The sequence below is a fragment of the Manis pentadactyla genome, chromosome 4 (genome assembly GCF_030020395.1).
Source record: "Manis pentadactyla isolate mManPen7 chromosome 4, mManPen7.hap1, whole genome shotgun sequence".
NCBI lineage: Eukaryota > Metazoa > Chordata > Mammalia > Pholidota > Manidae > Manis > Manis pentadactyla.
Window position 1 is genome coordinate 177,999,009 of NC_080022.1, and position 15,222 is coordinate 178,014,230.

General features: G+C 33.8%; 1 protein-coding gene across 6 annotated transcripts in view; it reads left to right on the top strand.

Moving 5' to 3' along the window:
• The window catches only part of CEP112 (centrosomal protein 112), a 405,933-nt gene that overhangs the window by 13,160 nt on the left and 377,551 nt on the right, over nt 1-15,222 (top strand). For all 6 annotated transcript variants that reach the window (XM_057501633.1, XM_057501632.1, XM_036899724.2 and 3 more), the window contains exons 2-4: nt 53-166; nt 2,770-2,960; nt 5,316-5,488. In XM_057501633.1, coding sequence (XP_057357616.1) covers nt 61-166; nt 2,770-2,960; nt 5,316-5,488 — 470 coding nt within the window. In that variant the 5' untranslated portion in view covers nt 53-60. The remainder of the gene's footprint in view (nt 1-52; nt 167-2,769; nt 2,961-5,315; nt 5,489-15,222) is intronic.

The following is a 15,222-nucleotide window of genomic DNA, read 5'->3' on the forward strand; positions in this document are numbered from 1 at the left end:
GTTTTGTAGTTTTCAGCATACAGATCTTCATTTAATTTTAAATCTTTTACAGACAGAATTATGGATATGGAAAGTGAAGAAGAAAAATGGGAGAAGCTGGATGCAGAATTTGATCACTTTGTTGTAGATATGAAGCCTTTTGTTCTAAAATTAACCCATAGGTCAGGTAAGATTATGTTTGAAAATTAGATTCTTATTAATTTTTTTATGTTACTTCGTCAAACCAATGAACCCTCAAAATGACAGGAAAGTTGCATTCCTTTAATAACAATTTTTGTCTTAAGCTGATGTAGGATTGTTTACTTTGAGCTGTTAAAGGGTGAATAGAAATTTAGTGATTACAGTCTACCAAACTGTAGAAAGATCTAATTGTGAAACCACTTCTCCTATGTCATGAGCTTAAAGTGTATGGATCTTTAATGTCAGCTACTACTCTTCTTTCTGCATCTTCTTCCTCTCTCCATGGAAATGTTTCCTCCTTCAGTAGCTTACTTTTTCTCTGACCTGTTTGTTTATCAAAGCGAAAAAAAACCTGTTGGTCTTGTATGCTTATTGGTTGTTTCTAGTGTTTGGTGATTACTGAATCCAGTGTTTATGGCTTTCTGTTGAATGAATTTTTGTTACTATCTTGTCCCCATTTCCTGGCCTGTTTTCTCTTTTATGGAATGAGGGTCTTTGTCTCAAATCAAAGAATTTTCAGGTAATTTAAGGTATCAGAGAGCAATTGGAGAGAGTTTGTTGGGGGGTGGGCAGGAAGGTTCTCAAGTCATAGTAGGTATAAGACTGGCTGGAAGTTTTAATCTGACTTGGTAATTTTTTAGTGGAGCATTTGGAGTAGGGCCAAGAAACTGGTTTTTACCTAAGTTCCCTGTTTGCCTGAGGGCGTCTGAGTGAAATCTATATTCAAAATGAGGAACCAACTCAGTATTAGATACTTATTTCAAGGATCTGCGCTGGGAGAAGGGAGTGTAATGTATGAGCTATGTATTCTCTGGGCGCCCAGTGTTCAGGGCCCACAGCTTTCTAGTCCAGGGCGGCTCGGCACCACCTTCCCTTCAGGCCTCTTCTTCTGCCTTGTCAGATCGTAACTTCTCTCGTCCTCTCCTCTTGTTCAGAATGAATCTTTCATGTCTTGTGGCTCATTCAAAATTACTTGAATAAGTATTTAATGAAATCTCTACCCTGTGTCCTCTTCTGATACTCACTACCTTTTTTTTTTTCTCTTTATTTTAGATCTGCTGATTAGGAAAAGTTTGTATTAAAATCTCACATTATAAATGTATTTCAAATCAGAGTATCCTCGTATTTTATCTTCTTTTAAAAATGGACTTTAGGTACATAGAACTGGAGTAATTGTAATCTTTCGTTCATGACTGATTGTCAGTATGGTACATTCCTGGCTGTCTTTTATTTAATTAATTAATTCATACAACACTTGGGAACTCACATCTCAAATCAGAACCTGAACATTCATAATAACTTATATCTTATAGCTAAATTTTGCTTTTGATAATGGTTTTCCCAATATTTTAACTAAAGGAAGGGATTCTTTTCATTAGCCAAGTTGTGCTAAATTCTGGCCAGTGGAATATTATATGGATTTTAGTGTGCTGTAGGGCACTTAGAAAATCCATAGTTTGAAAAACTATTTACTTAAAGTTTGTCAGTTTTACTTTTGTATTTACTTTTTGTGCAAAGTACCACCAATATTTAATGATGTTTCCTTTGTGATTATGTAATTTCAAAAGTTCTAAGAATACAAAAGTTCTTTAGAGGCTTAGCTTTTTACACCTGTAGTGATGAATCTGGTATGAGCAAAGTGGTAAATCTGCCCTAGCTATTTTGTAGGTAAAACAATAAATGAATATGACCATTAGAAACTAAGAGATTAAAGCAGATTTATGATTTGTGTTAGATATATAATCCTCAAATTGAGTTAGAATGATAAAAGATTAATGTCAAAATAGTTTTCATGAGACTTAAAGAAAGTTCTGTCTCATGGCTAGGTAAGATGGTCAATAGGTCATTGTATTTGGATTAAACTGTGCTATATTTTTAAGGTAATTTTTCAAGGGATAATTCTTTTATGAAATTGTCTGTAAGTAGCCTCCAATTATTTTTAGAGAGGTTAGAAGAAAACCCTAAATACCAATTACAGATCTCTGAAAATTATCAGCTTTAATAAAAAATGTTCTCAATCAGAACATTTGAGATTTAATTTTAGATTAAGTTAAAAATGCTAAAATAAATAAGATTTCATTTATCTTTTGGTGTAAGTAATTAGAATTATAGAAAAATTTTCAGTACTTCTGAAATTGTTTTAGCAATGTTCTTACAGCAAAGTTTGTATCTCAGAAATTTATTTGTAATAATTCAGGGATTTTAATTTTGAGAAAATATTTGTTGCATTTGTCTTGCCTGATCAGTAACTAACTGATAAAGTTAAACCGTAGAGCAGGGTTTGGCAAACTAGCTAGCCCTGGGGCCAAAACCCAGCCTGCTTTCCTTTCTGTAAACTTTTATTTGAAAAGAGCCATGCCCGCTTGATGAAGATGGTGTGTAGCTGCTCCCTACTACAGGGGCAGAGTTGAGTAGTTGTGCTGGAGATCATTTTAGGCCTGGGAAGCCTGAAATATTTACTGTCTGACACTTTACAGAAAAAGTTTGCTGACCCCTGCTCTAGACAAAAGCAGATCTTTATTGGTCTTAAACTTAATGTTTTATTTTCTGAGCAGTCAACTGTCTAGTAGCTCTTATGTATTCTTCTAGAGCGGCAGAGGTGTGCACTTTGGATTAGAAAACTGTGTGAGCCTTCAGGAACCGGTGCAGGAATAATGGGCAGGAGGAATCGGAACCTATATGCGAAGCTGTTACTGCACATGCTCAAGCAGGGAGTAATTGAAGGCCCCTTCATACACCGACCTGAACCAGGGACACTGAAAACTTTACCTTCATACATGGTAGGTGTCATTGACCAAATGATGTGTTAGTTTCACTTCTTTAAAAGTGTAAAGGAAGTATGTCATCCCACTTGGGAATGGTCATATTATTAAATTGCAAGTCCTAGATAATATATTAGTTAAAACTGCTATTTTCTCCCTGATGCAATTTCTTCTACCTTGAATAGAAATCAAATATTGTCCCATAAGGAGACTGTCCTTGTTGATTTAGTCATCCCACAGTATTCTACACTATTTCTAAAAAACTGAGTGTTTTTTTTATATTGAGCCTTAAGTTCCCATTAATTTTTGTTGGATTATATTAATAATAATTTACATATTCAGTAAATTCTAGTTTATTAAACTCCTTCATAAACATTTAAAAATTCATGAGAGGTTGGATTAAGTGACTTCTAAATTTCCTTTCTACTCTAATACAATGACAACAGTAATTTGGAGTTTAGAGGTGGTTTCCAATATTTCATTTAATTTCATTATTGAAATCAGCTGTTAAAATGGCAGTTGTAATTATGCTTGGTTGATGAATTGTCACTGTCTTGGTCCTTGCAACCATAAAATATGCCTTCATTTGTATGGTGTTTGAATACTTGAAAAATCTGACCGCAGTACGAGGTATTGGTAGTTGCTATTACTACACACACACACACACACACACACACACACACACACACACACACACACACACATTTTTTTTTTTTATTACTACTTCTTTTACTTTTTTAGCCCTCTTAAAGTTTTCGTCCATAATTTTCATTTTAGTTTTGCTTTCATTATAGCTGTGTCTAAATACATTGTTTCAACATAGAATACAGTAACAGTGCAGGGGGCCTAAGCATGAGTGCATGAGGCCAAGTTGGCCACTTTTGCTCTGGAGATTACCTTTAAATAGTGTTTCTCTGCTTGTCAGTTAGAGGAGCTGCCATATAGTCCTTCCGCTTGTCTTCTTTGCTTGTTAAACCATAACATTACAGTCGTAATTTATAAACTTCCCATCTACCCTACAGTAGCTTAAATCCTGGCATATCATTCATACTCTTTGAATTAGATTCACAGACAAGTGAACATGATAGTTATTTTGAGGGTGCTTTTAAAACTTCTGATGTGAATGATTCATCCTAATTCTCTTAGTCATTCCTTTTTTTTTTTTTTTTTTTTTTTGTAGATAATTATTTTTTATTGAAGGGTAGTTGACACACAGTATTACATTACATTAGTTTCAGGCACACACACATATTTTTAAAAATTAACTGCCAAACTTGTGTAATATTATTTAAGATTATTCTGTATTTTGTAAATTAACTTGAACCAAAATTCATTCAGGAGGCATGCTGTATGCTAGACAATGATTTCTGTTATCCTTGGCAGAAATACCAAAAGTTTTAGTGCTGTTAGAATTGTGCATTAAAGTAGAGCCATATATTTTGCTTAAGATTGATAGTCTTTTGGCTAGTAGTTACTTGACTTGATAGTTGATTAAACATTGGAGTGCCTTTCTCATTTTAAAGCAATTGCTATGTGTGTCTGATTTGGGATAGAGGGTCATGTGTCACCCCTTCCTGTAGAATGGCCCCTTGAAAACTGGGAGAATTGTTGCAGAAATATCCAGTTAATACAGAGTTTTCTTTAGAAATATGTCATGAAATCTGGCTCACTTGAAGAGAAACAAATGGGTAATGTCATTTTTCTTAATGACTTAAACACATTCAAATGTTAAGATATGAATATATTATGTCTTGTCTTCCAATTCACACTCTTTTCATAGAATCAAAGGAGAGGACTATGTTTTACAAATAATAACAATGAGAAGGCCTAGAGACCTGTCTTGGGTTTGTCAGTTAGTTTATGGCATGGCCAGAACTACATTCCAGGTCTTCAGCTCTGTTGTTCCCACCTTATTAAGGGATCCTAATTTTTATCTCTGATTTTTGTTGATTGTGTTTTCTCTGCCCACTGATTTTTCTTTTTGTATTTGGTGCAGTGTCATAAAAAGAAATAGAGCATGTAATTTAAGAAGAATTTTCTACTTATCTTTTCATAAAGCTAATACTTCTTTTGTCATACAAACAATTGTTACTAGGTTTATCTATTATGTAATTTATCATTTGTCAGATTTCTTATAGAGAAGAACACAACTAAAATGTAAATGTTATCCATTTTATGTATTTTAACATTTCATAATTCATTGTGTGTTGAATGATAAATTTATGTATCACTGAATTTATATATGTCATGTAACTGAATTTATGTTGAGTATTTGAAAGGTGGTTACCAACTTGAAAATTGTTGGAAATCTGACCTTATTATTTCATTATAGTACATTTTGAAAGAATAATTTTTCTCATTTTAAAAAATCAGTCCATCTATTTTGATGAACCAAATCCAGCACGAGCAAAAGGTTCAAGCCCAGAAGGACTACCAGACTGGGTAATGGGTGAGCTGGGGACAAGTGAACCTAAATTAAATGAATCATGGAAGCTTTCTTCTGGAGAGGATTCCTCTTTAGTACAGTCGCCCACTGATGTTCACAGGTATGCTATGAAAATGGAAGTTTGATTTTTTATCATCATTTAGGCTGTCTTTGACCTTTATTTTTTTGAAATTTTTTCTTTTTTTAAAATTTTAATTTTTTATGGTAAGTAGTTGGTTTACTTTCTATTTTTGTTAAAGTTGAGGGCTGTGAAGGGATGTTGGGTAGGTAAAATAATAGTTTTGCTTTTCCATTTATTGTATATTCAAGATTCCATTATGTTTTTAGCTACTTTTTTGGATATGTATTAAATACATATGTATATGTGTGTGTATATATGTTATATATGTGTGTGTTTATCTGTCTACCATAACTTGGAAAGTGGTGTGTGAAACTCTTTAAATAACACAATTCCCTGTTTTCCTTTATGACAAGCATGAACTAAGAACATTATCATTGGCTGCAACAATGTATAACATCCTGCATGTCCGTCTTGAAGCTTATGCTTGAATTTCTCTCCTTTCCCCTCATTGAAAAATATGTTTTGATTTAATAAAAATGAATGTAAACATAAACCCCATTATGCCATGCTTTCTTACTAAAGTACTAACATTGGATTTTTAGTGCAAATGAAAGTAAACATTCAATTTTTTGAAATACACAAAAAACTGATTTTATTGTAGTATAACTTCTGGCCTTAAGGAAGGATTGACTTAAATTAGACTTTTATCAGAGTTTGAGCTTTACCTTTGGCATTATTTCCTGAAATGTTAAAATATTGGCCACTGTCGCTTAATATTTACCACATACTTCATGCTTCACTCCTGATCATTCTCTTGGTAATTTTAATTTTTTAATCTAATTTGGTTATCACTGTAATCTTTCTTTTCTGCTATAATTTATTTTGGCTTATTCCTTAATCAAATATAGGCATGTTATTAGTAATTTCAAATGTCTTTTTAGTTGATGTAGTCTGTTTGTGTGGTTTTCAGACCTCAGGTGTTATGGTGGAAAAGAACAGATGAGCACAAAGCAAGAGAGCCGGTCCATATGAAGTTTTTTATATTAGGGGAAATAAAACTAGAGGCAAAAAGGAAGAGTTGATATATTAAGAACATGTTCAAAAGAGTAAAAAGCGAATAGGTGAGGCTCTGGGAGATCTCTTGGGAAACTGAAAAGCAGAAGAGGTGGAGTAGACAAGTAGGAGGATTTGAAGAGGGACAGATAGAAACAAACCAAATATATAAAAGTAGACGAAGTGTAACTGGAATTTTTGTTAGCTTCATAACAGGTAAATGGAGGCTTACAGAGATTGTGCTTCGTTTGGCTGCATAATCCATCAGGTGTTTGCCTAAACATTTGTTAAGTGTCCAACTAAATGCTGCATTCCTTTCTAGGTGTCATTAATACGGACTTTACAGTATAAAGGTGAACTGAAGTAGTTTCCCATGTGTTAGAGCTTAGTCCAGAGGTTGAAAATTGGTGATCTTCCTGGACCAAGTGAATCCTGTGGATGGATTTGTTTTGTTTGACTTATATAGTGTTTTAAAGACTTTTGAATGAGTTGTTGAAAATGAATAATTGGGGAACTTCAGATAAAAATCTGATTTTCTATCTATTAAAAAAAACTGGAGACCCAGCTCTCTTCCTAGGAGACAGCCACAGGTTGGAGCTCAGTAATACTTGGTCACTCCCTTCCCTTCTTCTCTATTTCTTGCTAGTTCTTGACACTGAGTTTGAGGTCAGTTGCATCTATTACTGAGCCTGAGCTTTTTTCTTTTCCCCCCTTTAAGTAGGGTTAAGAGATAAAGGAAGTATTCATTTCACATTTTTATATTCCATAAAAGTAGAAAGCAGAAAGGTAGATACATGACTCAAAAAGAGGAGAGAGACTGTAGCTATGTAGACATGAGGAATTTCTCTTTATCTGGCAGCATAATCACTCATTTGTTATTTTTTTAAGTCCTGCAGACATTTGATTTATAACCACTGTGTCAGATGGGAAGACTTAAGTACAGGGATAATTATGTATAGTTGTTGAGATATTTGTGAAGATTGAGGTAACATGTAAGAGTAAGGCTCAGGATAGGAAATACACTTGAGATCTCCAGGGAGTGCAGGTGAATGGGCTCCTTCTTCTTTGAACAGAGAATAAAGTTTGAGAAAATACAGTGAGAATATTCTCAGTGACTTTTCTGGAAAATGAAACCATAGTAAAATCTCCACAATTTTAACACATGACTTATTTTTCTCTTTTGTTCACCTATAATAGAATGTTATTTTAATGCATATTACTTGAGTATGAGGCATTAGTTATCAGTTATAGTAAATAATTAATGGGAAAAGCAGGTAAGCCTTCCATCCTGTTCAGTCACTCAGATCTCACAAATTCAAAAAAACCTTACCTGACATCCCAGGTCTGAAAAAGTATTTATATTTGGTGACTGCATGTGGGAATGAACAAATGGATTTGACGCAGGTATTTTGTGGCAGAGGGAATGGCCCACAGGATTAAAAATCAAACTTTTAGAAAAAGTTGAGGGAAAGATAAATTTTAGAAGGTAAGTGAAATGTGGATATAGGCTGTAGAGATATTCTTGTCACACCATGAGGAATATAAAGACAGTGAGCTGAAAAAGACTTAAATTATCTTTCTAGTCAAGTGTCAGATATCACTAAGGTTAAAGGCCAATTAATACTATAAAAACAAAAATCCTCACAGTATCTTTTCTTGTATGTTTCTCTTAATTTAACTTAATTTGACTTATTAATTATTCTTTATTAAAAATTTTTTGTATTTTTCGTATATACAATAAAATGCACATACCTTAGTGTATAGCTAGATGGATTTTGACATGTATGTACACTCATGTAGCCATCAAGATATCAAATATCAAATTTTTTCCCCTTTCGCCTATTTCATCCACCACCATTTGGTTTATTTTAAAATTTTAATTTAAGATTTTAATCCATGTGTACATTGATTAACAGATACTTGTAATTTTTTATACACGAAGGCATTTAAAAAATAAAATGAACATTTACTTTAGCTAAAGGCAATAAAATTTGACTAAGGCCCAACACATTATGTGTGAGATGAGATCAGAAGTGGGGGTGAAGAGCCTGTCGATGATCTGCTTCATATTTCTTTTGTACTGTTGCTCTTTCACTCTGAGAGGTCATACTGTGCTAATGAAAAAGTTAGTGTCTGCTAGTGTTGACCTAATACATCTAATCAGTTCTCCAAGAAATTGTTTTAAAAAGTTTAGGAGACTTATAATATTTGACACATGTATGTTTTTATAGTGAATAATTTATTGTTACTTAGAACTGAAGTTTAATGCTGCCTCATAAATTTTACAACCACTTCAACTTGTCCTTTGAAAAACCTCTTTAATCTTAAAAGATTTTTCCCCCTTAGTGTTTCTTTTTTGATCACTTTATAAAACCCTGCTTTACTTAGACCTTTTTGTATGTGAAGTATTTCTAATGGCATTTTAGATTATGCTGTTTGTGTCCTAGCCTTTTTATATTATTAAAGATGCAGAGTCCTTTTGAAGCCTCTTTGTCAGGGACTCCTATTCAGTAGAGATGGCACCTTTCCTTTACCTTTATTCTTCCTGTAGGATATAGTATGTAGCCTTGTTCCAAACACGTTAGAAGTATTATAAGGTTATATTCTAACATATTATCATGCCTCTTCCTCCCCACCAAATATACATTATACTCTAGTAATCTTAACATTTCACATCGAACAGGTTTGACACATTGCCAGTTCTATCCTGGCTTTATTCTTTGCTTTCCTTTTTCATATTTCTTGATTTAAGGTTGTTACTACCCAAGTTTTCTTCTAGAAAAACCACTTTCCAAATTGCATTTCTATTTTATTAGTGATCTGTTACTGTATTTTTACATCAAATATCTGCTTACCTTCTTGACAATGAAATATTTTAGTTATATTTGAGTTTGGAGCATGGTTTTACAAAATGTTAGTAATGAGACCATAGACTTAGATTTTATTCCTGTACAATTTGGTTAATTTCATTTAGGTCTACAACCATGAGCTATATCCATATATATTATTTTCTGGTCATCCTTCAGATACTTACCATTGAGGTCTGGTACAGACCTTAATTGTCTTTGTGGTAGACAGACTTTGAGCTGGCCCCATGAGCCTCCTCTGGGTATTCACAGTCTCATATAATCCTTTTCCCTTGAGAGTGGGCAGGAGCTGCAACTTGCTCAGATTATTACAGTGACTACGGGATGTCACTTCCCTGATTACATTATGATATATAAGACCCCTTCCTGCCAGCAGACTGGCTCTAGAGTCTTGCTGTCTTTTCCTTGCTGCCGTTGAAGGAGCAAGCTGCCATAAATCATACAGCCTTAAGGGACTGGACGCTGCTGAAAACTACACGAGCAGTTCCCTAGCTGAGCCTTCAGATGAGAACCCAGCTTTTGGTCAAACCACGATTGCAGCTTTGTATGGCCCTAAGCAGAAGACCCAGCTCAGCCGTGCCTGCACTTCTGACTCACAGAAACTATGAGAAAATATGTGTGTGTTGTTTAAAGCAGTTAAGTTTCTGGGTATTTATTATGCAGCAATATATAACCAATACACTTTCTATCCTCATTTTAGAGAATTATGCATCCTATGTATAATAGTTGCTTGTTGTAACAACCTCAGTGTAGAAATATATAGAGTAAAAAGTTGAAGTCCATCTCTTCATGTCCTTCTTATTCTACTTTGCTCATTAGAGGTAACAGTCACCAGCAATTTGGTGTGTATCATTCTACAGTTAGCACACATCCACACATATGTAATTAAAAAATTATAAATTGGCTTATACTATGTGTACTGTTCTGGGACTTGTTCTTTTGTCAGATAATTGTGTCTTAAACTTGTGTCATGTAGTCTGTGTAGTTTTCTTAAATGCAGATAATAATCCATAGTGTGAATTTACTGTAACTTAACTAGCCTACCTTGTGGCTTTCAATTCTTTATTGTTATAAAGAATGCCTAGGTAAAATTTTAGTACATATACCATTCAGCACCTGCATGTGTTTTGGGCTATTACTGATTCCCAGAAAAGGAATTGCTATTTCAGGAGCTAGGCACATTAATAAATTTAATGGATAAACTATTGATGGGATTATTAATAGGTTCAACATCTTGTGCAGTGTTAACAAAACATATATGAGCTAGTATGAAAAGATATCTAAAATATACAAAGTTGAAAGGAAGTACATACAAGTATAGAAGCCTCCATTCGTAAGTGTGTGTATGTGTATTTTAAAGAGGATGTGTTGATACATATGTGTGTATGTGTGTGTAATATTTCTGGGTGCCTCATACGAAACTGTTTTACCTTAAGGGAGTGGGAGTAATCTGGTGTGGAAAGTTAAAAACTTTTTTTGGTGCATGTGTCTATGTTATCTTTAATAATACACTTATGTCTTTGATAGATACTGTCAAGTTACCCTCCAAAATAACATCTTGTTAATGTATTTGGGTATGAACATTGTTAGCCTCAGTGATGGACATTAATACATTTCACTGCATGTAACATTATGCAGATTTAAACATGAGTGAAATTTTTCCAATCAATACTCTAAATTTGTGTATCCCACATGTATTTCTAGAAACCAAGTGGGGCAAGTTATACTGTTCATGGAGCACCTGATGTATGCTAGATACTATTCTAGAAGCCTTTTATAAGTTACCTGATTTCATCCCCTCTACAGTTCCCTGAGGTTGGTGTGATTGCCCTCTGTATTTATAGATGAGGGAACAGCTTCAGTAAGGACAAGCAAGTTTTCCAGTGATGGATCCAGTATTGGAATCCAGGTCTTTATGATTCCAGACCCCGTGTTATTTCTACTATACCGTGTAGGCATGAGTACTTTATGGAAATTTCAAATGTGGAAATTTCACTTTACTCCTTTTTGGCCCCATTTGAGCTGCATCAGCAATCATAGGCAACTGTGCCTTTGTTCTTGCTTATTCCTAGGTTGAGCTAAAATGAGGCAGTTTGCTTTTGTTCAGATCTTACTTCTGACATTTGGCAACCATGGGTCCTCAGGCAAGTTACTTAATTACTGTAAACTCCAGTTTCATCATTTGTAAAATGTAGATAATAGAACTTTCAACACCAGAACTGTGAAAGTGTTAGCTGTTGCCACCACTGTCATCATTGGTTTGGTGATTGTTATCTTAATAGTTTATAAAGGCGCTTGCTTGTTAGGTTGTTTGACTATTCTTTTGCTTCTCTAATTATCTAATCCTTCCCAAGGGCATCTTAAAATCCATTGGTCATTAATTACTTTGAGTTACTAAAAATCATTTTTTGTTCCTGAGAAAATTAAATGGCCATGCAGCAAGTTTCTGATTATATGAATCCTGCATGATCACAGAATAAAGAGTGGTAATAGTATTTTAAGAGACTTTGAAGGATACTTTATTTAGATAGCTCAGCAAGTGCCTTTTTCTGGAATAGAAAGAATATAGAGTGGCAGCCTGCTCCATCTTTTCTTTTTTTTGCATTTTGCCACACCATGTACCAAAAGCTGCCTAAGTCATATTTAGACTTCAGTTCATGTCATCTCTGCATATTCTTTTTTGTGCATTATCCCAAAGACATAATGCAAATATAATAGGTTGCATTGTCTCTCAATTTTGTGAAAAATGTTTTGAAGCTTCTTTTTAATGGTTTGTAATAATTTGACTACTTTTCTGTGAGGCATGATGTAGTCTGGTAGCTCATCACCAAAGTGCAGTTAGTTTCTCAGATAGGGCAAGATGAAAAAGAATGATTTAGTACCACTTACTATTTTTACTTGAAACTTTGATTAAGAGTTAGGAATTAGGAGAGGGCAAAGAGGAGTAAAGCTGAATCAACCCCTACCTTTAAATACTGCTTTCCAGTGGAAGAAACACATTAGTTCTGTCTATTTTAGGGGACTTTATTAATGAAAGAGAAGGTATTAGGTTTCTTTAGGTGCCACTTATATAAAGAGCTACCATCCAGATTACTTAGAATTTCTAGAAATATGCAAACAGAATTATTATTTATTGTATATAACTTCTATCATATTAGATTTAGGTTAATCCCTAAATGACTATAATTTTTGCATCTTGTTTTAATGAGATCTTTCCATGGGTTATTTGATGCTAGATTTTAGTTCAGACTGAAGAATATAATTATAGTCCTGCCCTTATGGAAAATATGATTTTCTTTACAGTGATCCTCTTTATAATGTGGTTTTCCAGGAATGCATTGCGGCAAGAAGCTGGGACTGTTTATGTCCTTTAAAAATGTCTCCCAATATAGCATTTCGTTTGCTTGTGTAGTTTAATAACATGACCAGCAGATGGGGATCAAGCATAATGAAAATGTACTTGTGCTTTAGTATTACATGTGAAAAAACATTTTTCACTTAAAAAAATACTGGTATAATTTTTTACTCTGGATACTCAAAAAGCTATAATAGAATCTCTTTACTTCGTTAAACTCTACTTTTTATATGTAAATGACACTAACACTATGAATAGTCCCTACTCCTTAACTGTTGGATGAATTTATAGGGTAGCTGATCCTTCCTAGGGATTCTTTATGTCAATTGGCATAAATATAGTTAGGGCCACATGTAATAAAACGTTCTTAAATGTTATTCACAAAAATTACATTCATTTATTTAAGAATAGCCCTATTGTTTGGGCAAAGATACCTTCTGTAGCAGCACTGTCCCGTAGAACCTCCCCTGATTGCGGAAATGTTCTCTTGCATTGCTGCCCAGTACAGTAGCCACTGTTGACATATGACTGTTGAGCACCTGAAATATGGCTAGTATGCGTGAGGAGCTGAGTTTTAAGTTTTAATTAATTAAAATAGCCATGTATGATTGATTAGTGGCTATAGTATTGGGCTTGGAGTTGTACATCTGGGTCTTCTGCTGGGCCATTGCAAATGACCTACTAGGTGAAGAGTTGCTGTCTAGGTGGGGAAATGGGATGGCAGTAGGACCTAGGCACTGGGTATTGGTGCATATAAACTGCCTTTGCCACAGGGGAGACCTTTATCCTGTGCTTACTTGTAGTCCGTGGGTATCCCCCTTTTTTGGTGATCACCCATGATCTGCACTAGTTGCTCTTCTGTTGGTTAGTTTCAGGTGTCAGAGGAGCTTTCCACACCGAATCTTTTTGAAAGAAAGGACAATCATTTTCTTAAATTAATTTAATAAATACTAATCTTTTCTCATCATTTGGTTTGGGTGTAACACTTAGTATGGAATAAATCTGATAAATTTGACATTTTTGATGGAATGGACACTTTTTAGGTAGACACTTAACCTTGAGCTCTAGAAATAAGACTGCTTACATAAATGAGAAATGAAAACTTTCTTAGGGTACTCAATAAAATGTAGTGTTTCACACAGTCATAAAACCACATAGCTGCTCATTAATTTTTAACACTAATGTGCTAATTAAATATCATTCTCAGGTATTTGCCAAGGCGAAGTAGCAGTAAATTGTGACTGAGATGGAAGAGCTTTGAAAATAATGGCCTTTCATTTCTTTTAGGCTTTTCTTTGAGTCGTTTTTGAAAATTTAATCACTTTTTCTATTTAAAGAATTTTTAATGAGTGGTAACATCTATTCACAGGCAAGTTTCTTTTTGTGAGATCAATAATATTGAACAGTTTTGATTGTCCTTTTAACGAACAAAAAGGGATGACAATAAGCTTATAAGTGTATTGTAAAACTTAATTTTAAGGGAATGAAAATACTCTGAATGTTGTACTGTTAAACCAGAGATACATCAATAAATATTGATTTAAATGTATGACTTTTAAAGATTTTTTTTTAATCAAATTTTTTAAAGTGCTAAAACATATCAAATTATTTTGAAGTAGGAAATGGGAAAAATGAGATCTTAAAATGTTTGCAAATCTGGGCATCATTTTTTGGTTTTGTCAAGCATCTCATTTTTTTCCATTTGGTTTTGTTTTTCTTTTTATTCCTAATAAAGTTCCCTTTGAAAAATTTAATATGTTGTGGGTCATTGGAAGTTACTTTCATTTTCTTATGTTCAGTATTATTTGCTTTAGTGCATTATTAATTATTGTTATTTGTTTTTGTGTTTCACTGATATTTAGCAATGCTTTAAGGCTATTCTGAAGATGGTGTATAACAGTAGTACTTGCTGTTTGGGTGAATGCAAAGACATGAAATCTAAAGTTAGTTCTCATTTTAGTTTTCTGATCACAGTACAGTTATTGTCTATCTCTTAAAATGTTTTACAACTGTGAAGCATAGCATGTATGTAAAAAGTGTACAGAAATGTATAGGTACAGTTTAAAGAACAACTGTAAAATAACCATCCCTACATTTTTAACCCAGACAATAAATAGCATATTATAATACTCCAGGAGACCTTTGAGAGTCCTTCTTCTATTGCTTCCTCTTTCCAACTTCTGAGGGGATCACTGTCCTGTATTTTGTGTTAATCATTTCCTTGTTTCTGCTGCTGCTTTTTAAACTTTATATGAATGGAATCATTCTGTATATATTATTTTGAAGCTTGCTACTTTCTCTCATCATATTTTTCAGGTATATCCATGTTAGTAAATGTAGCTATAGTTTACTTTTTATATGATGTCAAACTTTTAAAATCAATGTATATATGTACATCAAGGCACATAGATCTTAAGTGTAAAGCTTGATGAAGTTGCACAAAATGAATACATCTAAGTAACTGACTTCAAGATCGGGATAGAGAATATCACGAGTTC